General features: G+C 42.7%; 1 protein-coding gene across 1 annotated transcript in view; it reads right to left on the bottom strand.

The window, feature by feature from the left end:
* Positions 1-583: 583 nt before the first annotated feature.
* The window catches only part of LOC122926314 (NXPE family member 1-like), a 42,434-nt gene continuing 15,931 nt past the window's right edge, over positions 584-27,086 (bottom strand). The window contains exons 2-4 of the mRNA XM_044277687.1: positions 23,701-23,785; positions 17,929-18,127; positions 584-1,119 (exon numbers count right to left, since the gene is read on the bottom strand). Of these exons, the coding sequence (XP_044133622.1) occupies positions 584-1,119; positions 17,929-18,127; positions 23,701-23,785 (820 nt within the window). The remainder of the gene's footprint in view (positions 1,120-17,928; positions 18,128-23,700; positions 23,786-27,086) is intronic.

Genomic DNA, 27,086 nt, shown 5'->3' with positions numbered 1-27,086 from the left:
TTAACCTTTAAAGTGGTTGTCCGGGATTGAGGACTTTGTTCCATTAGTACAAGACAGACATACATATAACATACATCCATGTCCTACCTTTTCCACATGTTTCTGAACCCCAGTTTTCTTATAGGAAATTCTTCGTTGGAAGTGAAGTTTTCTTAGACTCTGCGACATACCAGGTCCCTTGCGGGAGCGCCGAAGCCTCCTCTTTCGGCTGGGCGGGCTTTAGCGCTGCTCTAGCCAGTAAAACGGCTAGGGCAGAACTAAAGCCCGCCCATCAGAGCCGGTGACGTCACCGAACACACTGCCGGGCGTAAGCCTCCGCCCAGCAGTGTGTTATTGTAAACAAAAGAGCCTTTGCCCATTGTGATTTAGCACAGTGCAAAGGAGAGCATCAGTCAGGGGGGATGCCTGGTTGAAAATACAGGTTTGTCCGGGTTCAGCTCTGAACCCGGACAACCGCTTTAAGCTAAGATTTTGGCATATAGTTTCATGTTTTTAAGAAGTGAGATACGTACTCACCAATGGAAGTATGAAATGTACATCCCTCCCACATACAAACCCTTCCACGTTCATTGTGCACATTTATTTAACAGATATACGTCATCAACATTTTAACCTCGTTCCCAATAACCATTTCTGGAGGATGAATATCATTGGTATCAAATGCGTTGGTCATGTCCCAGCCATTAACAAAGCTGACATTGAGGTCTTTGAAGACTATTTCCATTATTAAATATTGTATAGAAGCATGAAAATCACTTATTGTTTCAAAATCTTTCTCCATGGGGCTTGTGTTCTCGGTCTTAATTATCACTTTGGTTTCCGGGCTTCTAAGGAACAGACGCTCTATAGCCCGCCGTATATTATAGAGTCTCTTAATGAAGTAATAGACGGGGTAGGCTCTGAAGTGCACTCCAATGTTCAGCACGATCACAGTTCTCTGATCACCTCTTATTAAGTCGATTTCACGAGCAATGGTGCGCTCCTCTTTCCATGATTGATACGAGCTGCTGATAAAAGGGAAGGTGTGCCTCTTCCAAGAAATTTTCATGTTTCGCTCTAAGTCCAGGTTTAAAAGTTGGCGTGACCAATTATCGTCATAAAGACGGAATCGTTTGAGCGCTGTATGAAAATAGATAGATGGATGTTAATTTATTGGCTTTCAACTTTAATACAATAGACAATACAGTAAGCCCCTGAGTGGCCTGCAAGGTAACGTAGGGGGCACATGAGAAGGGGAGAATGAAGAGTAATGGTATAGGAAGAGGATAAAGAACCATGTTTGTGCGCATGGAAAATGAGGATTTAGGAGCAGGGCTTATAGGGGTGGGATAAGCTGGGTGAGGACCTTTCTGCCATGGAGCAAGAGCAAGAAAATGTTTGCCATCTTCCCCTAGAAGCACACAATGCATAAATGGAAAGCAAATGTACTACATTTGGAAATCAATTCTATGTCACTGCAGCATGGGCAGGAGAAAATAGGGCAATTATGGGGGGGGGCATCCGAACTCCCCTATTGTTGGGGTGGTAGCTGGGCCTGGGGTGGTTAACCAGCTTGATCCCCAGGAAGAGGTTTTAGATCACCAATTTAAAGTACCCTTGGGCGAGGCAGAATATGCTAATGGTAAAGTAGAAGTCTATGTTACTTATGTAATATTTATAATGTTTGTATTTATGGCAATTGTTTAACTACTTCAGGACCCTGCCATTTTTCACCCTAAGGACCAGGCCATTTTTTGCAAATCTGATATGTGTCACTTTATGTGCTGATAAGTAACCTTAAAATGCTTTTACTTATCCAAGCCATTCTGAGACTGTTTTCTTGTCACATATTGTACTGAATGACAGTAGTAAATTTGAGTCAAAATATTTTATTTTTATTTATAAAAAAAATACTAAATTTACCAAAAATTTTGAAAAAATTCACAATTTTCAGAATTTACATTTCTCAGATTTTAAAACAGATAGTGATTACTCCTAAAATAGTTATTAGTTTACATTTCCCATATGCCTACTTTATGTTTGGATCATTTAGTAAATGCCATTTTCTTTTTTTGGGAAAACATTTTAAGAAAATTTCCAAAACCCAATTTTTAAGGACCAGTTCAGGTTTGAAGTCACTTTGTGGGACTTACATAATAGAAACCACCCATAACTGGCCCCATTTTAGAAACTACACCCCTCAAGGTATTCAAAACTGATTTTGCAAACTTTGTTAACCCTTTAGGGGTTCCACAAGAATAAAAGGAAAATGTAGATGGAATTTCCGAATTTCACTTTTTTGGCATATTTTTCATTTTAATATTTTTTTTTTCCCCGCTAACAACGCAAGGGTTAACAGCCAAACAAAACTCTATATTTATAACCCTGATTCTGTAGTTTACAGAAACACCCCATTTGTTATAGTAAACTGCTATACAAGCACACGGCAGGGAGCAGAAGGAAAGGAACGCCATGTGGTTTTTGGAGGGCAGATTTCACTGGGATAATTTTAAGTCTCCCTGATGTACCCCTAGAGTAGAAACTCCAAAAAAGTGACCCCATTTTGGTAACTACAGGATAAGGTGGCAGTTTTGTTGGTACTATTTTAGGGTACATATGATTTTTGGTTGCTCTTTATTACACTTTTTGTGAGGTAAGATAACAAAAAATAGCTGTTTTGGCACAGTTTTTATTTTTTGTTTTTTATAGTGTTCATCTGACAGGTTAGATCATGTGCTATTTTTATAGAGCAGGTTGTTACGGACGTGGCAATACCCAATATGTATACTTTTTTTATATATTTAAGTTTTACATAATAACATCATTTTTTAAACAAAAAAAATAATGTTTTAGTGTCTCCATATTCTGAGAGCCATAGTTATTTTTTATTTTTGGGGTGATTCAGTACCTCAGGGATCTGTTCTGGGACCCATATTGTTTAATATCTTTATCAGCGAAATTGCAGAAAGCCTCAATGGTAAGGTGTGTCTTTTTGCTGATGACACAAAGATTTGTAACAGGGTTGATGTTCCTGGAGGGATACACCAAATGGAAAAGGATTTAGGAAAACTAGAGGAATGGTCAAAAATCTGGCAACTAAAATTTAATGTTGATAAGTGCAAGATAATGCACCTGGGGCGTAAAAACCCAAGGGCAGAATATAAAATCAGTGATACAGTCCTAACCTCAGTATCTGAGGAAAGGGATTTAGGGGTCATTATTTCAGAAGACTTAAAGGTAGGCAGACAATGTCATAGAGCAGCAGGAAATGCTAGCAGAATGCTTGGGTGTATAGGGAGAGGCATTACCAGTAGAAAGAGGGAGGTGCTCATGCCGCTCTACAGAGCACTAGTGAGACCTCATTTGGAGTATTGTGCGCAGTACTGGAGACCATATCTCCAGAAGGATATTGATACTTTGGAGAGAGTTCAGAGAAGAGATACTAAACTAGTACATGGATTGCAGGATAAAACTTACCAGGAAAGATTAACGGACCTTAACATGTATAGCTTGGAAGAAAGACGAGACAGAGGGGATATGATAGAAACTTTAAATACATAAAGGGAATCAACAAGGTAAAAGAGGAGAAAATATTTAAAAGAAGAAAAACTGCTACAAGAGGACATAGTTTTAAATTAGAGGGGCAAAGGTTTAAAAGTAATATCAGGAAGTATTACTTTACTGAGAGAGTAGTGGATGCATTGAATAGCCTTCCTGCAGAAGTGGTAGCTGCAAATACAGTGGAGGAGTTTAAGCATGCATGGGATAGGCACAAGACCATCCTTCATATAAGATAGGGCCAGGGGCTATCCATAGTATTCAGTATATTGGGCAGTCTAGATGTGCCAAATGGTTCTTATCTGCCGACTCATTCTATGTTTCTATTTTTCTATGTTTCTATATGTTTCTATGATTGTCTTAGGTAGGGTCTTATTTTTTTGCAGGATGAGATGACGGTTTGATTGGTACTATCTTGGGGTGCGTATGACTTTTTGATCGCTTGGTATTACACTTTTTGTGATGTAAGGTGACAAAAAAATAGCTTTTTTAACACAGTTTTTTTTATTTTTTTATTTACGGTGTTCATCTGAGGGGTTAGTTCATGTGATATTTTTATACAGCAGGTTCTTACGGATGTGGCAATACCTAATATGTATACTTTTTTTTACTTATTTTAATTTTGCACAATAAAAGCATTTTTGAAATAAAAAAAATCATGTTTTAGTGCAGGCATCCTCAAACTGCGGCCCTCCAGCTGTTGCAAAACTACAACTCCCAGCATGCCCGAACAGCCTACAGGTATCAGCCTACAGCAGGGCATTGTGGGAGTTGTAGTTTTACAACAGCTGGAGGGCTGCAGTTTGAGGATGCCAGTTTTAGTGTCTCCATATTCTGAGAGCCATAGTTTTTTCTTTTTTGGGCGATTGTCTTAGGTAGGGTCTCATTTGTTGCGAGATAAGATGACGATTTAATAGGTACTATTTTAGGGTGTGTATGACTTTTTGATCGCTTGGTATTATACTTTTTGTAATGTAAGGTGACAAAAAATGGCTTTTTTGACTCCGTTTTTATTTTATTCTTTTTACGATGTTCATCTGAGTGGTTAGATCATGTGATATTTTAATATATCTGGTTGTTACGGACATAGCGATACTAATATGTCTATGTTTATGTTTATTGTCTCCATATTCTGAGAGCCTTAGTTTTTTTTATTTTTTTTGCCCGATTGTTTTATGTAGGGGCTCATTTTTTGCGGGATGAGGTGACGGTTTGATTGGTACCATTTTGGGGGGCATATTCCTTTTTGATCGCTTGGTGTTTGACTTTTTGTGATGTAAGGTGACAAAAAAATGATTGTTTTAGCACAGTTTTTATTTTATTTTTTTCTACGGAGTTCAGGTAAGGGGGTGGATCATGTCATATTGTTATAGAACCAGTCGTTACAGACGCGGAAATACCCAATATGTCTAGTTTTCTTTCTTTTTTTAAATTTTTTTCAAATTTTATGTGTTTTACTTTGGGAAATGTAATTATTTTTTTTTACTTGAAACTATTTTACTACACTTTTTCTTACTTGTTTTTTTTTTTGTCCCACTATGGAAGGCATCGGGCTTGCCTTCTATGCCATCGGGTCCCCGGCACTTCAGCTCGGGGACCCGATGGAGATGCGGAAGGCACCCGTAACCACCGCAAACCCTCTGCATGCTGCGGTCAGCTTTGACCGAGGCATACAAGGGGTTAATACGCCGGCATCGGTGTTTTCACTGATGCCTGCCTATGCAGCAGGGGCCCAGCTGTCAGTGATTGCCGGGTACGTGCTGCTGATCGGGCTGGTGCAGCTCCTGCAAAAAAATCTGCCTGCCGTACATGTACAGTGCTGGTCTTTAAGTGACGTCCCCCAGAGCCGTACATGTACGGTGGGGGTCCTTAAGGGGTTAATAAACACAGGGCTGCTATGGACTTTCCATCAGATTCTCCAGTTTGTGTTTTTTTTTGCAGTAAGTGGTGGTCCGGAACTCAGGTGGGTTTATGCACAGCGGATTTAGTCTTCCCCTTACTCATGTATGTACAGCATGTGGTATGGGCCGCTGCTGCTCTGCTCAGCCGCTCTAACACTCTGCTTCCCTGTGGCACAGACCCAGTGTCCCTCGGTGCAGGCCATGCACACGAGCGCTCCCTCCATCTCTTGAAGGACCAGCGCATGCACCCTTATCTTCACCAGCCAATGGCTAGCCACTGTAGGTTACTTAAGGCACCTTCCCCTGTGGGAAGATTCCATAGCACTAGGTTCTAGTCTGCTTGTGTCCTGTAAAGGTGTTTTGTTGTACATTTGATTGCCCTGTTGCCTGTTTTCTGGATTTCATGCTTTCTGACCTGACCTCTGTCTGATCTATATACTGACCCTAATTGGCTCTCTGTCACCTTGGATAATTTATAGGATTGCACATACTCTGCCTGGCTTGACCTCGTTCTGTCTCTGTCTATAATTCTGCCTATCCCTTGGTGCTCCGCACCGGTGTCTCGTGTCCCCCATGGGTCAGCAGTCACTTGAATAGTGACTACTCTAACAGGTAGCAGCCTGGTGGTTTCCCTGCAGTGAAGTCCAGATCCCTGCCTAGAGGTTAAAGTGTGAATACACAAGCATTTCTCATGAGCTGACGGCTCATGTGAAGTCTTATCTCTTTTCTATTTCTGACAGTTTATAAACACTAAGAATAGGGCTTAAAATGTTTTTCCAAGACTTTAAAACTGATGACCTATCCTAAGGATCGGTGGAAGTCCAACACCCGGGACAGCCGCTGATCAGCTGTTTGAGAAGACATCAGCGCTCCTGTGAGCAATGTGGCCTTCTCCCTGCTTACCAAGCATAGCGCCGTACATAGTATAGCGGCTGTACTTGGTATCACGGTCAGCCCCATTCGGGGGCTGAGCTGTGCCTAGACCACGTGACCAATGAACGTGTCGTCACTGACCTAGGAAAAGCTCAGAGAAGGCTGTGGCGCTACTGCAAGCACTACTGAGTTCTCAAACAGTTGATCAGGAAGGGGGGCAGGGCAGTCCTGAGTGTCAGACCCCACTGATTAGATGCTGATGACCTATCCTGAGGATAGGTCATCAGTGTTAATGTGTCAGAAAACCCCCTTTACGGTAAATAAGTGTTTATAAGCTGTCAGGAGTTCAGAGATAAGGACTAATACAAAGGTGTCAAATGACAGCTCAAAATGAAAGTGAAGGTAAGATGCTTACAGCTAAGCAAAAACTACAGAAAATATTTAATAAAGACTAATAAACACGGCAGTTATTTGGACAGTTATTTCCATCGGTTTTTGTAAACCAAAACCAGGTTCGGGTCAAGCCCAGAACAGGTGCAGATCTTTTCATTAAACGTTATCTCAGTGTAGGCTTCACTACTGGTTTTGGCTTACAATCACTGATGGGAATCACTGACCAAATAACTGAAGGGTGAAAAAATTAATGCATACAATGCAATCATAAAAACTCTGAAGGTGTTCATAACCTTTAAACTATTATTTAGCTTGTTTTAGGAGAAAATAAAATATTACACTTTAGCCTTTGTCATCTTTTTAAGTACAATGGTTTTAATGGTGGACATACACCTTCGATAGCTGTTGGCTTGAGGCTCAACCACCAGATATTATTAAGTAATTCCACGTACACATGCCGCATTGGATCGGCCATTCGTGCACGTGTTCTAAGTTGGGAAAGTAGAATAAACCGCAGCCAGACACCTCTGGTGATGGCTAATCTCCCCTGAGAACAGAGGATTAATCCTGTTTCTATCTCACATGTGCCAAGCAAATGTCAGCTGAACATTTCATGCTTATTAAATGGTTGGCCAGTCCCACCAAAATTGGCAGGTTTGGCCAATGTAAGTCATGTATGCTCATCTTAAAGGGTTAATCTGGTTACGTGTTATTTGCCATTCAATTCAAATTCTATGGGAATGCCAGAGATAGCCAACATCAGTGGGGGCTGCTGTGGATAGGGGACATTATTGTTAGGGCTCATACACATGACCATAGCCTGTTTTGAAGTCCGTAAATTGTGGCTGTGTGCCTTCCGCATTTTGCAGAACGGAATGTCCTGCCCTCTATAGAACAGTTGTATCCTTGTCCTTAAAATAGACAAGAATAGAACATGTAGCTGGCCAGCTAAGACCTGTCCTAGGTTGCTAGTATAGCTTATATGTGTATACAGCTTGACCTGCCAATAGCCTTAATACAGTTCCTATGTTTATATGTTAAAGACAAAAGCAGAGTTATTTTCACTGTGACATCATGTTTTGGATGTCATATAACTCTTATATTTTGTGTTCACAGAAGCAGAAAAAGATAATATGCCTTTAAGATTCATTTTGTAATGTAAGGTAAGCTCAGTGACACAGCAGAAACAACAGAAAGCATAGTGTTAATCTGTTGTTGCTGGGCAGAAGTCTATACTAATCACAGCCAGCTTCTCACAAAGCAAAAGTTCACACAGCCTGTCTGGGAATTCCCCCAGCTCCTGCTGCTAGAATCATTATTCACAAGAGACAGGAGCTGAAGAGACATTCACTCCACTGAGAGCTGAGTTTTATGGGAACAAGAGGCTAATATAGGTATTTAAAACAGTTATATAATGTTCATATTGTTAGTATTGTGTTTAGAACTGTATACTGAATTACAAACCGGATTCCAAAAAAGTTGGGACACTATACAAATCGTGAATAAAAACTGAATGCAATGATGTGGAGGTGCCAACTTCTAATATTTTATTCAGAATAGAACATAAATCACGGAACAAAAGTTTAAACTGAGAAAATGTACCATTTTAAGGGGAAAATATGTTGAATCAGAATTTCATGGTGTCAACAAATCGCAAAAAAGTTGGGACAAGGCCATTTTCACCACTGTGTGGCATCTCCCCTTCTTCTTACAACACTCAACAGACGTCTGGGGACCGAGGAGACCAGTTTCTCAAGTTTAGAAATAGGAATGCTCTCCTATTCTTGTCTAATACAGGCCTCTAACTCTTCAATCGTCTTGGGCCTTCTTTGTTGCACCTTCCTCTTTATGATGCACCAAATGTTCTCTATAGGTGAAAGATCTGGACTGTAGACTGGCCATTTCAGTACCCGGATCCTTCTCCTACGCAGCCATGATGTTGTGATTGATGCAGAATGTGGTCTGGCATTATCTTGTTGAAAAATGCAGGGTCTTCCCTGAAAGAGATGACGTCTGGATGGGAGCATTTGTTGTTCTAGAACCTGAATATATTTTTCTGCATTGATGGTGCCTTTCCAGACATGCAAGCTGCCCATTCCACACGCACTCATGCAACCCCATACCATCAGAGATGCAGGCTTCTGAACTGAGCGTTGATAACAACTTGGGTTGTCCTTGTCCTCTTTAGTCCGGATGACATAGCGTCCCAGATTTCCAAAAAGAACTTTGAATCGTGACTCATCTGACCACAGAACAGTCTTCCATTTTGCCACACTCCATTTTAAATGATCCCTGGCCCAGTAAAAACGCCTGAGCTTGTGGATCTTGCTTAGAAATGGCTTCTTCTTTGTACTGTAGAGTTTCAGCTGGCAACGGCAGATGGCACGGTGGATTGTGTTCACTGACAATGGTTTCTGGAAGTATTCCTGAGCCCATTCTGTGATTTCCTTTACAGTAGCATTCCTGTTTGTGGTGCAGTGTCGTTTAAGGGCCCGGAGATCACAGGCATCCAGTATGGTTTTACGGCCTTGACCCTTATGCACAGAGATTGTTCCAGATTCTCTGAATCTTCGGATGATGTTATGCACAGTTGATGATGATAGATGCAAAGTCTTTGCAATTTTTCGCTGGGTAACACCTTTCTGATATTGCTCCACTATCTTTCTGCGCAACATTGTGGGAATTGGTGATCCTCTACCCATCTTGGCTTCTGAGAGACACTGCCACTCTGAGAAGCTCTTTTTATACCCAATCATGTTGCCAATTGACCTAATTAGTAGAGTTGAGCGAACACCTGGATGTTCGGGTTCGAGAAGTTCGGCCGAACATCCCGGAAATGTTCGGGTTCGGGATCCGAACCCGATCCGAACTTCGTCCCGAACCCGAACCCCATTGAAGTCAATGGGGACCCGAACTTTTCGGCACTAAAAAGGCTGTAAAACAGCCCAGGAAAGAGCTAGAGGGCTGCAAAAGGCAGCAACATGTAGGTAAATCCCCTGCAAACAAATGTGGATAGGGAAATGAATTAAAATAAAAATTAAATAAATAAAAATTAACCAAAATCAATTGGAGAGAGGTTCCATAGCAGAGAATCTGGCTTCCCGTCACCCACCACTGGAACAGTCCATTCTCAGATATTTAGGCCCCGGCACCCAGGCAGAGGAGAGAGGTCCCGTAACAGAGAATCTGTCTTCATGTCAGCAGAGAATTAGTCTGCATTTCATAGCAGAGAATCAGGCTTCACGTCAGCCACCACTGCAACAGTCCATTGGCATATATTTAGGCCCAGCACCCAGGCAGAGGAGGGAGGTCCCGTAACAGAGAATCTGTCTTCATGTCAGCAGAGAATTAGTCTGCATGTCATAGCAGAGAATGAGGCTTCACGTCAGCCACCACTGCAACAGTCCATTGGCATATATTTAGGCCCAGCACACACACAGGCAGAGGAGAGAGGTCCCGTAACAGAGAATCTGGCTTCATGTCAGCAGAGAATCAGTCTGCATGTCATAGCAGAGAATGAGGCTTCACGTCAGCCACCACTGCAACAGTCCATTGGCATATATTTAGGCCCAGCACACACACAGGCAGAGGAGAGAGGTCCCGTAACAGAGGATCTGGCTTCATGTCAGCAGAGAATCAGTCTGCATGTCATAGCAGAGAATCAGGCTTCACGTCAGCCACCACTGCAACAGTCCATTGTCATAAATTTAGGCCCAGCACCCAGGCAGAGGAGAGAGGTCCCGTAACAGACAATCTGGCTTCATGTCAGCAGAGAATTAGTCTGCATGTCATAGCAGAGAATGAGGCTTCACGTCAGCCACCACTGCAACAGTCCATTGGCATATATTTAGGCCTAGCACACAGGCAGAGGAGAGAGGTCCCGTAACAGACAATCTGGCTTCATGTCAGCAGAGAATCAGTCTGCATGTCATAGCAGAGAATGAGGCTTCACGTCACCCACCACTGCAACAGTCCATTGGCATATATTTAGGCCTAGCACACAGGCAGAGCAGAGAGGTCCCGTAACAGACAATCTGGCTTCATGACAGCAGAGAATCAGTCTGCATGTCATAGCAGAGAATGAGGCTTCACGTCACCCACCACTGCAACAGTCCATTGGCATATATTTAGGCCTAGCACACAGGCAGAGCAGAGAGGTCCCGTAACAGACGATCTGGCTTCATGTCAGCAGAGAATCAGTCTGCATGTCATAGCAGAGAATGAGGCTTCACGTCAGCCACCACTGCAACAGTCCATTGGCATATATTTAGGCCCAGCACCCAGGCAGAGGAGGGAGGTCCCGTAACAGAGAATCTGTCTTCATGTCAGCAGAGAATTAGTCTGCATGTCATAGCAGAGAATGAGGCTTCACGTCAGCCACCACTGCAACAGTCCATTGGCATATATTTAGGCCTAGCACACAGGCAGAGCAGAGAGGTCCCGTAACAGACAATCTGGCTTCATGACAGCAGAGAATCAGTCTGCATGTCATAGCAGAGAATGAGGCTTCACGTCACCCACCATGTCCGACCATGTCCACGACCATGTCCACGTCCGCGTCCCTTACTAGATGTTTTTCTCATTGTTATGGTTCACCACAACAACAAATATATTATTTGGCCCAATGTATTGTATTCAAATTCAGCGGGATATAAATTTGAGGCCTAGTATTTAGGCGCTGGGTGACCGGTATGGATTTAGTGACAGAATTAGACTTGGAAATGCACAGAAGCGTGTGTGTGTGAAGTTATTCTGAATGACCCAATGTGCACCTTGAATATTATATACCCTTTTAGGGATAGATTTCAAATAGCTCTGATATAGCAGAAACCACTAAATTATGAAATTGCTAAATTGGGAATTGTATTTCAACCCAGAACAAAAAATGTGCTTTGACGGACACTAAATAACTTTCCCAGCCACAACAGGACAGCGGTAACGAGAGATTTAGCAGGATATAAATTTGAGGCCTAGTATTTAGGCGCTGGGTGACAGGTATGGGTTTAGTGCCAGAATTAGACTTGGAAATACACAGTAGCGGGTGTGTGTGAAGTTATTCTGAATGACCCAATGTGCACCTTGAATATTATATACCCTTTTAGGGATAGATTTCAAATAGCTCTGATATAGCAGAAACCACTAAATTATGAAATTGCTAAATTGGGAATTGTATTTCAACCCAGAACAAGAAATGTGCTTGAACGGACACTAAATAACTCGCCCAGCTACAGCACTAAGGACAGATTTAGCGGGATATAAATTTGAGGCCTAGTATTTAGGCGCTGGGTGACAGGTATGGGTTTAGTGCCAGAATTAGACTTGGAAATACACAGTAGCGGGTGTGTGTGAAGTTATTCTGAATGACCCAATGTGCACCTTGAATATTATATACCCTTTTAGGGATAGATTTCAAATAGCTCTGATATAGCAGAAACCACTAAATTATGAAATTGCTAAATTGGGAATTGTATTTCAACCCAGAACAAGAAATGTGCTTGAACGGACACTAAATAACTCGCCCAGCTACAGCACTAGGGACAGATTTAGCGGGATATAAATTTGAGGCCTAGTATTTAGGCGCTGGGTGACAGGTATGGGTTTAGTGCCAGAATTAGACTTGGAAATACACAGTAGCGGGTGTGTGTGAAGTTATTCTGAATGACCCAATGTGCACCTTGAATATTATATACCCTTTTAGGGATAGATTTCAAATAGCTCTGATATAGCAGAAACCACTAAATTATGAAATTGCTAAATTGGGAATTGTATTTCAACCCAGAACAAGAAATGTGCTTGAACGGACACTAAATAACTCGCCCAGCTACAGCACTAAGGACAGATTTAGCGGGATATAAATTTGAGGCCTAGTATTTAGGCGCTGGGTGACCGGTATGGATTTAGTGACAGAATTAGACTGGGATATGGCCAAAAAATAAACAGACTATTGCTGGTTAAATGCACTTGGTGTGACAGCTTCACCCTGATGTAGGCTTTAGCCAAAAAACAACCACACCATTGAGGGTTAAATGCACTTGGTGACAGGCGCAGCTTGCCCCTGATTTAGTATATGGCCAAAAAATGAACAGACTATTGCTGGTTAAATGCACTTGGTGTGACAGCTTCACCCTGATGTAGGCTTTAGCCAAAAAACAACCACACCATTGAGGGTTAAATGCACTTGGTGACAGGCGCAGCTTGCCCCTGATTTTGTATATGGCCAAAAAATGAACAGACTATTGCTGGTTAAATGCACTTGGTGTGACAGCTTCACCCTGATGTAGGCTTTAGCCAAAAAACAACCACACCATTGAGGGTTAAATGCACTTGGTCGCAGCTTGTGCTGGCGCACCACAAGACACAAAATGGCCGCCGATCACCCCAGAAAAATGTGACTGACAAACGGTCTGTGCAGCCTAAAAACAGTGAGCAATTGAGGATCAGCAGCTCAATGATCCACAGCTGCAGATCGATCAGTTAATCAAGTCCTTTGGAGGAGTTAATCTGCCTAATCTCGCCCTACTGTCGCAGCCGCAACCTCTCCCTACGCTAATCAGAGCAGAGTGACGGGCGGCGCTATGTGACTCCAGCTTAAATAGAGGCTGGGTCACATGGTGCTCTGGCCAATCACAGCCATGCCAATAGTAGGCATGGCTGTGATGGCCTCTTGGGGCAAGTAGTATGACGCTTGTTGATTGGCTGCTTTGCAGCTTTTCAAAAAGCGCCAAGAAAGCGTCACAAAAGCGCGAAGAAAGCGACGAACACCGAACCCGAACCCGGACTTTTACGAAAATGTCCGGGTTCGGGTCCGTGTCACGGACACCCCAAAATTCGGTACGAACCCGAACTATACAGTTCGAGTTCGCTCATCCCTACTAATTAGTGTTAATTAGTCTTCCAGCTCTTCGTTATGCTCAAATTTACTTTTTCCAGCCTCTTATTGCTACTTGTCCCAACTTTTTGGGGATTTGTTGACACCGTGAAAATTTGAATCAACGTATTTTTCCTTTAAAATGATTAGTGTTGAGCGCGAATATTCGAAAAGCGAATTTTTTCGCGAATATCGCAACTTTGCGATTTCGCGAATATTTCAAATATAGTGCCATATATTCGTAAAAACGAATATTCATTTTTTTTTGTTTTTTTTTCCACAAAATTACAGTACACATATAATTGATTGTTTCCCAAAGGTCCAAAAGCTCAGATCTTACTCACATTGCCTAGAAAGTGATTGAGGTGCGAATCTTCGTAAGGAGATTATATTAGCGCACATGCGAATATCTACACTTGTCCCCAGAACAGAGAGGCAAAGGCCTGTGCATTCATATAGTATAGCACCATATTCGCGAATACTTCGAACTTCGTAAAATTCGATTTACGAATATTCGTATTTTTTATTTTAGTTTCCACCTTACAGATTACATTGATTTGTACTCTGTCAACTACTGTCATCACCCCCCACTGTATTTCGATTGATTCCCAAAAGTCCAAAAGCTCAGATCTTACTCACATTGCCTAGAAAGTGATTGAGGCGCGAATCTTCATAAGGCGATTTTATTAGCGCACATGCGAATATCTACACTTGTCCCAGAACAGAGGCAAAGGGCTTTGCATTCATACATTAGTGATTGAATTGAGTTGCGAATCTTCGTAAGGCAATTTCATTAGCGCACATGCGAATTTTGCATCGCATAATATGTATTATGCGATGCGAAAATTCGAATTATCGCATATGCGAAATAATAACGAATTCGAATATTCGCGAATATTTTACGAATATTCTTTCGAATATTCGCGAAATTTCACGAATTCGAATATGGGACATGCCGCTCAACACTAAAAATGATACATTTACTCGGATTAAACGTTTGATCTGTCATCTGCGTTCTATTACAAATAAAATATTGACATTTGCCATCTCCACATAATTGCATTCAGTTTTTATTCACAATTTGTTTAGTGTCCCAACTTTTTGGGAATCCGGTTTGTAGAAATATGTGTTTACTTACAGTTCCACCAATTGTAAATTCAGTTGCCACCATACAATTGCAAACTACAAAGTTCACAATCCAAATTCAAATTCCATATTGCAATCCAAATTGCATACAACCATACCAGGTCATACTGAACCAATCTGAAAATAGTTACTGCAAACTGCAAATCTAGTTTAGCCAGTAGAACTGTTATACCTCAGATATTCCTCTCAGAGAGATCATAAAGTGCTTAAATAACTTACAGTGAGAGTACAGATACTCGAGAGAGAAATATATCCACCATTTTATGTTGAATGACAAGATTGAACATTTGAACCACCATCTTATGCATACCGCTATTTTGTGATATCTTTTCAACACGTGTTTTGTACATGGACTATCTGCTGCAGAGGCAGCAGTGTTATATGAAGAAATAAAGAAGTTATTTGAAGCATTTGGTGTGCTCTTTAAACCTACTGTTTCCATAGAACGGCGCTAGAGGAATTACAGAGTAATAGACAGTCTGGTTAGACTAAAAGTCAGAGATATTAAAATGTTTCTAATGCCACAGCACAAAAGGCACTTCATAGTGCTGCGCCTGCCACAGTGGAACTATAACCCTCAGAGGGAGAAGCAATATCGCTCCTCAACTTGCACAGAAACGAGCGCATTAGACCAGCGGAGCGTCAGCATATACCGCTGTGCAGCAACTGTTCCCTGAGTGAGCAAGCAAAGACACCTCAGCGGAGCTAGCATAGAGGCCATAGAACGTGTGCATTAGTCAAACTGCAGCCGACTCTTAAAGTGGCAGAACGGCAAAGGCAAGAAAGTAGAGAAAGAGTGCCAACCCTCTTGCGATCCCTAGAGAGAGAAAGAGACGCATGGTGGGAGACCAAAGTCCAGAGCTAGAGTGCCCGCGCCGCTATCCACGAAGAGGCCACGTACTGCAGCCAGCTAGTTTCCCGCCACTAGGCCCAAATCCTGCAGCAGCGCATCCAAGCCAGTGCATTGCAAGTCATCACAGATCATCGCAAGTCATCACAAAGCATCACAACCCAGCGCAGAGCATCGCAAGTCTGCACAGAGCATTGCAAGTCAGCGCAGAGTATCACATCAAGAAAAGACAAGTCTCCTTTAAGACAGACATTTGTTCCAGCAACCTTCAGATCGCAGTATCCTGCTCTTCAGAATAAGGTCAGAGCTTTCCTTTTATTACTTATCATTGCATATAGACATTGACATAAAGAGATATTTTGTGATCAGATAAAAACTTTAAAGTAAAACAAAGGACAGTTTGTATTACACGGACTCTATTGCATTTAAAGTGAAAGTCTTTTATTGCCTGCATTTATCGCTTTTACATTTAAAGTGAAAGTCATTTATTTCTGCATTTGTCAATATTGCATTTAAAGTGAACGGCATCTTATTATTCGTATTGATTGTCAGTACTGCATTTAAAGTAAAATCTGAGCCTAGTATTACCATGCCACTGTTAGAGGATTCAAAGCTAGATAGACCCAAAAGATGATGGAAAATTTGGAGCAAGAAGCAGCATTAAAAGGAAAAAAGTTCGCCAGAATGTATGAGAAGTGGAAATCATACATTAAAGACATTCGTAGAAAGCTAAAGCAAGAAAGTATAAAAAGGAACTTGAGTGATATGGTAGAGATGGTAGAAGAATCTGAATCAGAGCTTATGGCAGCATATGTCAACCTGCGGTCACTTACGACACCTTCCCAGGATATTGTAAGGAATATGGACACATGTACTGCGGTCACTAAAGATTTAGTAAAGCTCATGAGAGAAATATCATCTGCAGCAAACTATGATGAAGTTAAAGTAGAATGAGCAAGCTTTTTATGAGAGACTATGCTAGGTCCTTAGGGGGAACCACAATCTCAAGTGTGACTTCCTTCGCTAGCAGAAGTGCCACCCACATATCAGAGTCCTTAAATACTTCACCCAAAAGAAAGGAATTAGCTGAACAACTTTGCTGTCAAGAAAGCAGAAATTGAGATGGAAGCTGCCATCGGCAGTGTCAACTGATGGCTGAAAGGGATGCACAACGCCATCAGATGGAAGCTGAAATGGATGCACAACACCATCAGATGGAAGCTGAAATGGAGGCACAGTGCCATCACATGGAAGCTGAAATAGAGGCGCAGTGCCATCAAATGGAAGCTGAATTTAAAAGTCTAGAAAGGCAGAAAGAAGTTAAGATCATAGAAGCCAGACTACTTTCCTTCATATGCTTAGGAGAATGGAAGGAAATCTCCAGCATGTAGTGAAGAAATAAGTAATTATCCTTTCATCCCTGCTCATAAAAAAAAGAGAGGCCTAGTCCAGTGTTAGGAAAAAGGTGTGTGAATTTACCCTCTATCTCTACCAGAAAAGATGAAGAAAAGGACTCACCTAATTCAGAACTAAGTGAGAAAATAGAACCGGATGATTCTATTCCTAGATGCCACGGCAATACTTAGGAGAATGTTATAACCATTGTCCCAGCAAGACCACAGAGAACAGTCCTAGCTAGACTTCCCGTTCCGGAACCTACTGTATTTTTAGCGGACGTACTGAAGTTTATAAAGGGGAAGGCACGTTTTGAAATGATCATTGAGCATCATTGCTTCAGTCCAGTTGACAAGTTATTCTACCTTCAAATATATGTTGGTGGAGAAGCCATGGAAGTTCCTGAAGGTAACTGCCACAGGTTTGATTTTTTTTTTTTGCGGGTGCCACGGAACGGACATACCTATGCGGACAGCACACAATGTGCTGTCCACATCTTTTGTGGCCCTATTGAAGTGAAAGGGTCCGCATCCGAGCCGTAAAAAAGATTGGATGCAGGGGGAAAAAAACATAGTCGTGTGCATGAGCCCTGCCCTTACTGGAAACTCCATCTACCTTAAGTCCAGGCATGTAGCTATAGGGGAAGCAGGGGAAGCGGCTGCTTTGGGGCCCTGACCCAGAAGGGGGCCCATCGAGGAAGAGGAGGACTAAAAGATTTTGTCAGGGCCCCCTCAACAGTGTAGGAAACGGATGGAACAGCTGCCGGGCCTGGTCTGAGAGAGCGATCTTTACTAGCCACAGAAATGGGGGCAGCATGAAAGGAAGGGGTTCTGAAAAAAATACTGGAGGCGGGGGGACCCATTCAAAAATTTGCTGTGGGGCCCAGTCATTTCTAGCTACGCCACTGCGTAAGTCTCTGATATCTAGAATTACATTTTTACTCTTTTGTTATAATCAAAACTTACTTTTTCTTTTGCTCTCAATGTAGTGAAACCATTGCTTTACAGTTGAGTCTCCAAACATGTGAATAAACTTCCCTTGCAGACACGTGTCCAGTTCTTCCAGGCTTTCATAGGGCAGCACACTGCATCCCTTTGGGTACCACACATTCTTCATAGCATATCCACTGGGATATTCCAGCTTCATTCCAGTTTTGCATGTTTCATAAACAAAAGTATTGCCTGTTAAAATAAAGTCACCAGTTCAGAATACATGATTTCTTTGTGTTTTCGAAGCAAAACTTATTTTTTTATTTGGCTTCCAAAACTGCATGAAAAAAACTAATGCCACAGTTCTCTAAAAGGGCAACACTGCTTTATAGGTAACCACATTATTCTTTGATAATTTGGTAATGTATTTTGCACTGGGGTATTATGGTAAGAACAATCACCTTCTAAGGAACCTGAGTGAGAAGAAACAGTGCATTACTCAGAACCAGGATACATACCTTGCTGGAACGTTGACACTCACACTGAATAACTGCCAGAGACAGCGAATGAAATGCAACTGAACCTTACATGGTCCTCAGGCTCACAGCTAAGTGTTTTATAAAGCTTGTTGGTTACAGTCGCTCACCAGATAAGGCACACATACTTAATGGTTGCAGTCTCTCAAATAATGATGGCACACACATGAGGAAGTTGGTTGGTAGCCATACACTGGAGGTTCTCTGTTACAAAGTCCATTATTTACACTCCTAGAGCTCCCTTCCTAGTCTCTACACCTGCCTTTGGAGACACTACTTCCTCATGGTGCTCCACAGCTATGGCAACTGCAGCTTTTATTAGCTCCACAGCCTCTGCACGGAGCTGGCTGTTTCTCTTGAGGGGAAGGTGCACGTTGTAGAGGCAGCAACTCTGGCACCAGCAAAACCTCCAGCAGGATGATACTGGAAACTCTCATTAGCCTTCATGTTACTTCTTGAATATGGACATAGGAACGTAATAAGAACTGGCACTTTTATCAATCACCTAGATCCTCCCCATGATGTCAAATTACTCTAGCAGCCTCAAACATCGTCATATTGTCTCCCCTGTTAGGAACCCCTCTTCTACTCTCTCTAATGTCTTACTGGATTAATGCACAACAAGGTCAAGTCACCAAAGGTCCTACTGCAGTACACGTTCCACCTTCTTACAACATTGCCATACTTATTCTTCTCGGTAGATTTGGACCATTTAGGCCTGACCCAGGAATGCCTCATACTACACAGGAACAACCATTTCTGGGCAGGGCTTACATAAACCCTCACCGTTTTTGGCCCAAGACAACCCGGATTTGCCGGGATTTTATCTCGGAAAATTAGGGATAGTCCCAGCAAATTTGGGACTGTTGGCAACTATGCATCGCCAACCACCATCATCCAATGGATAGGCAAAACACATGCATGGCATCATTCATATACAGCAGCAGGAACATCATGCAATTTGAGTGCACAGGATCAAATCATACATATCAGCATATATTTTCATGGTCTGCTTCTTATCCCTGCAATAAAAACATTAAATAAAGGCACTATAGATATTCCCAGAGGGGACGACAGACTACAAGATGACAGCTTGTCCTAAACTAGAACAGAACAAAATAAAGCATGCCCTGCAGCTCTGTACAGTCCATGTGACTAGTAAGGTGGCCATTGGCACCCGAACACTTCACATTCTACGTTCAGCATTGGGGTCTCTAATACAATAAATGACAGAAGTATTTGAACACCCTGCGATTTTGCAAGCTCTCCCACTTAGAAATCATGGAGGGGTCTAAAATTCACATTGTAGGTGCATTCCCAATCTGACAGACAGAATACAAAATGCAGGAAATTGCATTGTATGATTTTTAAAGAATGTATTTGTCTTGTACTGCTGAACATAAGTATTTGAACACCTGAGAAACAGCAAGAATTCTGGCTCTCAAAAACCTGTTACTGTGCCTTTAAAAAGTCCACCTCTATTCCACTCATTAATCTAACTTAGGGTACTTTCACACTTGCGGCAGAGGAATCTGGCAGGCAGTTCCCCGTCAAAACGTATGCCAACTGATGGCATTTGTAAGACGGATCAGGATCCTGATCCGTCTTACAAATGCATTGAAATGCCGGATCCGTCTTTCCGGTGTCATCCGGAAAAACGGATCCGGCATTTATTTTTTTCACCGTAAAGACAGATCTGGCATTGCGATATTTTGAAGGCCAGATCTGGCACTAATACACTCCTATTGAAAAAAATTCCGGTTTCGGCATTCAGGCAAGTATTCTGGATTTTTGGCCGGAGATAAAACCGCAGCATGCTGCTGTATTATCTCCGTCCTGATCAGTCAAAAAGACTGAACTGAAGACATCCTGATGCATCCTGAATGGATTACTCTCCATTCAGAAGGCATTAGGATAAAACTGATCAGTTCTTTTCCGGTATAAAGCCCCTAGGACGGAACGCTATGCCGGAAAAGAAAAACACTAGTGTGAAAGTACCCTTAGGGTACTCTCACACTTGAGTTGTTTGATCCCGGCAGGCAGTTCCGTTGCCTGAACTGCCTGCCTGATCAGACAAACTGTATGCAAACGCATGTCATTTTTTCTGACTGAACGCATTTTTCAGACTTATCAGGATCCTGATCCGTCTGAAAAATGCCTGATCAGTCAGAAAAATGCATTGCAATACTGGTATTTATTTTTTCACATTTTTGAAGGTCTGCGCATGCACAGACCGGAATACCGGATCCGTCAATGCGGCAATTTGAATGTCGGATCCGGCACTAATACATTCCTATGGAAAACAAAAATGCTGGATCCGGCATTCAGGCAAGTGTTCAGTTTTTTTGGCCGGAGATAAAACCGCAGCATTTTGAAAAGTCAAAAAGACCTAACTGAAGACATCCTGATGCATCCTGAACGTATTGCTCTTCATTCAGAATGTATTAGGATAAAACTGATCAGTTCTTTTCCGGTATAAAGCCCCTAGGACGGAACTCTATGCCGGAAAAGAAAAACGCTAGTGTGAAAGTACCCTTAGTAGCACCTGTCTGAGCTCTTTAAAGACACCTGTCCACCCCACAGTCAGTCAGATGTCAACTACTACCATGGGTAAGACCAAAGAGCTGTCAAAAGACACCAGAGACAGAATTGTGGACCTCTACAAGGCTGGAAAGGGCTATGGGGCAATTGCCAAGCAGCTTGGTGAAAATAGATCAACTATTGGAGCAATTGTTAGAAAATGGAAGAGGCTAAAGACGACTGTCAGTCTCCCTCGGACTGGGGCTCCATGCAAGATCTCACCTCGTGTGGTATTACTGATGATAAGAAAGGTGAGGAATCAGCCCAGAACTACAAGGGAGGAGCTGGTCAATGACATGAAGAGAGCTGGGACCACAGTTTCAAAGGTCACTGTCGGTAGAACACTACACGTCATGGTTTCAAATCATACATTGCATGGAAGGTTCCCCTGCTCAAGTCATCACATGGCCAGGCCCGTCTGAAGTTTGCCAATGACCATCTGGATGATCCAGAGGAGGCATGGGAGAAAGTCATGTGGTCAGATGAGACCAAAGTAGAACTTTTTGGTCTAAACTTCACTCGTCGTGTTTGGAGGAAAAAGAAGGATGAGTTGCATCCCAAGAACACCATCCCTACTGTGAAGCATGGGGGTGGTAACATCATGCTTTGGTGGTGCTTTTCTGCGAAGGGGACAGGACGACTGCACTGTATTAAGGAGACGATGAATGGGGCCATTTATTGTGAGATTTTGAGCAACAACCTCCTTCCCTCAGTCAGAGCATTGAAGATGGGTCGTGGCTGGGTCTTCCAGCACGACAACAACCCGAAGCACACAGCCAGGATAACAAGGTTCTGGAGTGGCCTAGCCAGTCTCCAGACCTAAATCCAATAGAACATCTTTGGAGGGAGCTGAAACTCCGTGCTGCTCAGCGACAGCCCTGAAACCTGACAGATCTAAAGGAGATCTGTGTGGAGGAGTGGGCCAAAATCCCTGGTGCAGTGTGTGCAAACCTGGTCAAGAACTACAGGAGACGTTTGACCTCTGTAATTGCAAACAAAGACTTCTGTACCAAATATTAACACTGATTTTCACAGGTGTTCAAATACTTGTGTTCAGCAGTGCAAGACAAATACATTCTTTAAAAATCATACAATGTGATTTCCAGATTTTTTATTTTTTTTTATTCTGTCTCTCAGAGTGGGAATGCACCTACAATGTAAATTTCAGACCCCTCCATGATTTCTAAGTGGGAGAACTTGCAAAATCGCAGGGTATTCAAATACTTCTCTTCCTCACTGTATGTATGCTACTGGTCCATGTGTAACACCCCAGAGTTGTTTTACTAAACTCTTTTACCCCGCTACAATCTCCTAAGAGTATAAACATGTCATCTGATGCAATTTTTAATTATATCCTAACAATTGTGCATAAAACCTTATTAAATGTATATTGCTGTAATTCCCATGTTCAATATGTTAGCAAGGAGTTAGGTTCAGTTTAATTTATCTAAGCTCTAATAGTTCATTCCGGCTTAGCTCCCCCCTCTGTGAGCAGAGTGGGCTGTGCCCACATCCTGCAGCATGGGGAGAGAAGGAAGTTAGAAGTAGTGTAGCCCACCACCTTCTATGAGTAGGGTGTGCATGTTAGGAGCTCCCAGAGATAGAGAAGAAAACAAGGATCTTGTCTTGGCTGAGACATAGATCAAATCCCCAGACTGAGCCCTGCAGACTCAGCTGGAAGAAGCAAGCAGACAGACTCCAGTTCCAGGAAGAAGCATACCCTGAGAAGTTAACTGTGAGTAAAGTCCAGAGACCCAGGAGAAGCCATATTCCTCCTCAGCTAGTCAGTCCCCAGACAGCAGAAGAGATAGAGAGTGCAGAAGCCAAATTCCTGCCACAGTATATAGCTACAAGCAGATGTCCTTTCCTGCAAGCTCCAGGTTGATAGAGCAGAAGATAAATTCCTGCCAACCATTGCCAATACCTGCTAGGACATAAGACTAAAGCTGTATCTTGCTTTGATGAAAGTTGCAATCAGTAAAGACAAGTTTGAACTTCACCCAAGGTCTGGATCTCAATTTCTGCTGCAAATTCCTCTATTATTCCTACTAGCACTACACTCAATTTATTGCAGGTGAGCAAGGATCCACGAGTCCAGCTGTACCCAGGTAGGAGACACCGTTGACACCATTATTACTACCATACAGAGACATTACCCCACTCTGGCATTCCTAACGTGGGGCGTGAGTTATAACACCGTGGAGGGCCCTGTGATTGTACCCTGCGCGCGCTGCAATTGGCGTCACAAACAAAACTATAGACTATCACCTACACCTGACCCAGCCATTGCATAATTTGGCGTCAGAGTGCATACCCCAGTCCTGCTCAATGCACATGCAACTTTATAAGACTACTGGAGATATAGTAGCTAAGCAATGAGGCATGAAGGTTGCTACAGAGACAGTACTATGAATAGTGCCACCAGTGACCACTAGGTGCTGAAGGCTGGAAAGCTTACAGCCGAGGACATTCGGTGTGGGGATGAAGTTAGCAGACTTCCCACCATCAAGGTTATCTTAAAATTCCATTAAAAATACCCCAAAAAAGTCCTGCATGCACAGGCACCATCATAGTCCAAGGGGTCCTTTTGGCACCAATGGTGCCAAATCCTGCACTTTAGTTATTTTAGTTGCTCCTGTAGCAGAGCAGAACAAGGGATGCTGGTAGTGCCAGTGTGAACCCAGCCTTGGTGTTGGTTGGAATTGTCCTTACCTTTGTTGCAGCTTGATACATCAATTTGATGAAAATCTCTTGGAATTCCAACTCTGATATTGGACCTTGAAATCAACGAAAAAGAAATCATGATTTTTTTCCCCCAATAGTTAGAAGGAAATTTAAGGGAATCTGTCACCAGATACATAATTACTAACAGTGCAAGGCAGTGAAGGCGTACTCAGGCCCTACCCTGAAGTGCATTTACTGTACACCGAACACACTGCCGCAAGACTTCAGGGCCACACATGAGTACGTCTTCACTCTTATGCCCTATCACTCAAAGTGGTGGGGGTACAGGAGGGACTTGAGTGGAGCCTCGGGTGCAGCAAGGTGCAACGGCATTGACCTTGTTGCACCCAGGGGCTAATTAGCACAAAAGAAAAATGCTGATTTCTACACAATGAGGTCACATATTGACATAGGACAAAGACCATTACATAGTACTGACGAGGTCACATCTCGCATGTAAGTTGGATTCATAATGACGTATGTGGTGACAGATTTGCAAGGAAAATGCGGCCCTCACTAAGGACATCATAAGGAAGCGGCAAACACATTGATCGCAGCAGTCTGTCACTTATTGGCTAATGTTTGAGGGCTATGCAAAACTTTCTGTTCATGTCGGAGAAGAGTCACACAATGTCCGAAAAGAGTCCAACTTATTCATGAGGCCCCGTTCCTTCCGTCCACCTGCCGCTGATTGATAGACTGCAGTAGGTGGTCAGGGACAGCAGGAGCTCATGGATGAGCCAGACTGTCTCCAGCAGCTTTTCTCTGCACAAACACTGATTATCACATAAGTGGCAGACCACCGAAACGTCTCAGGGAGGGCAACATAGAGTTACTATTTTTTTTTCATCTCTGGTTTTGTCCACATCTGAAGCATCTGTTTCTTCTAGTTGTGCTAACGGTGACCACAACTACTGTGTCACATATATAGATGTAATAGTCACTATAGGGAGTCACTGAGACGTTGAGGGAAAGATGCAATCATGGATACCAGTATGAATTTGCAGGGTGTAGAGGGACCCACTTCCCCAATCTCCTAAAATGGGAACCTGACACATTGTCTAAATCTTACTATGCCCCATTGGGGACAGTGTAATGCTATTGTCTGGGAAGCATGTGAGTATGTTAAATAAATAAAAGTTTCATTCCCACACAGATTCTATACTATTCTAAATTCTACTATTCCTGGTACTATGCCGCCACCTCGTGGCCAACTGTATTATTGCAATTAGATAATATGCTGTTCACATGTGCACAGGACCTTTTGGTCACCAGTTGGTCTTCAATCTGAAAAGTACTCTGTTGTTCATTGCTGGTGTCCTATAGGCAATGTAACTGCTCACTGCATCATACAGTGTCCGGCGACTAAAATTTGTCCGTGCCCTGTCCAAAATATTGCTGGTGAGGAACAGTCCCAGATGGTATGACTGTTGGGGAACTACACTGTGATTGCTCCACAACGAGCTCAAGGACACAAAGACGTCCATGTGCCTTGTTACTCAAAAGGATCTGTGGGAAGTTTTCAGATGAATGAGTAGTTTGGCCATAAGCTAAGTGGGAAGACCTGTTACATGTATATACAGTCAGGTCCATAAATATTGGGACATCAACACAATTTTAACATTTTTGGCTCTATACACCACCACAATGGATTTGAAATGAAACAAAGATGATGTGCTTTAACCACCTCCCGACCACCTAACGCAGGGATGTGTCCTGCGGGCGGCCGGGTTATTCCTCCGTCACACATCTACGCGTCATCTCGCGAGAGCCGAGATTTCGCGTGAGCGACGTGCAGCTAAGAAGTTGATCTACAGCCTGCCAGCAGCGATCATTCGCTGGCAGGCTGTAGATGCGATTTTTTTAACCCCAGAAAGGTATATCAGATGCTGTTTTGTTAACAGCGTGTAATATACCTGCTACCTGGTTCTCTGGTGGTCCCTTCTGCTTGGATCGACCACCAGAGGACACAGGCAGCTCTGTAAAGTAGCACCAATCACCACACTACACTACACCCCCCCTGTCACTTATTAACCCCTGATCACCCCATATAGACTCCCTGATCACCCCCCTGTCATTGAGCACCCCCCTGTAAGGCTCCATTCAGTTGTCCGTATGTGTTTTCCGGATCCGCAAAACACGAACACCGGCAATGTGCTTTCCGCATTTTGTGGATCCGCACATTGCCAGAACTATATAGAAAATGCCTTTTCTTGTCCGTTGCGGACAAGAATAGGACATGTTCTATAGGCTCTACAAAAAACGCAGTGTTCGCCCGATCAGGCCTGATCTTGTGCGCACACTTGCGTTCAGTCCGCCCCACTGCAGTGACAGAATTTTTTTTTTCTGATCACTGCAAAAACACTGTAAAATCGCTGCGGCGCTATAAAGATCACTTTTGAGGGGCATGGCGAGTTCATAGAAGCTTTTTTTTTGGGCACAAGTTAGCGGAAATTGACATTTTTTTTTTATTACAAAGTCTCATATTCCACTAACTTGTGAAAAAAAAAAAAATCTTACATGAACTCCCCATACCCCTCACGGAATCCAAATGCGTAAAAATTCCCTGTGAAATCCTAAAGGTACTCATTGGAATTTGGGCCCCTTTGCGCATCTTGGCTGCAAAAAAGTGTCACACATGTGGTATCGCCGTACTCAGGAGAAGTAGGGCAATGTGTTTTGGGGTGTATTTTTCATATACCCATGCTGGGTGAGAGAAATATCTCTGTAAATTGACAACTTTGTATAAAAAATGTAAGAAGTTGTCATTTACAGAGATATTTCTCACACACAGTATGGGTATATGTAAAATTACACCCCAAAACACATTGCCCTACTTCTCCTTAGGAGGGCATTTTTAGACATTTGGATTCCAGACTTCTTCTCACGGGCCAGGGCAGGGCAGTATAAATACCCTACATGTGACCCCATTTTGGAAAGAAGACACCCCAAGGTGTTCCGTGAGGGGCATGGCGAGTTCATGTAAAATTTTATTTTTTGTCACAAGTTAGTGGAATATGAGACTTTGTAAGAAAAAATAAAAACAAAAAAACTCGCCATGCCCCTCACAGAATACCTTGGGGTGTCTTCTTTCCAAAATGGGGTCATTTGTGGGGTATTTATACTGCCCTTGCATTTTAGGGGCCCTAAAGCGCGAGAAGTAAAAATGCCCTGTTAAATCCTAAAGGTACTCATTGGAATTTGGGCCCCTTTGCGCACCTTGGCTGCAAAAAAAGTGTCACACATGTGGTATCGCCGTACTCAGAAGAAGTAGGGCAATGTGTTTTGGGGTGTATTTTTACATATGCCCATGCTGGGTGAGAGAAATATCTCTGTAAATGACAACTTTTTACA

This window comes from Bufo gargarizans, chromosome 2, assembly GCF_014858855.1.
Source record: "Bufo gargarizans isolate SCDJY-AF-19 chromosome 2, ASM1485885v1, whole genome shotgun sequence".
NCBI classification, from domain to species: Eukaryota; Metazoa; Chordata; class Amphibia; order Anura; family Bufonidae; genus Bufo; species Bufo gargarizans.
This window is presented reverse-complemented; position numbering and strand designations above follow the sequence as displayed.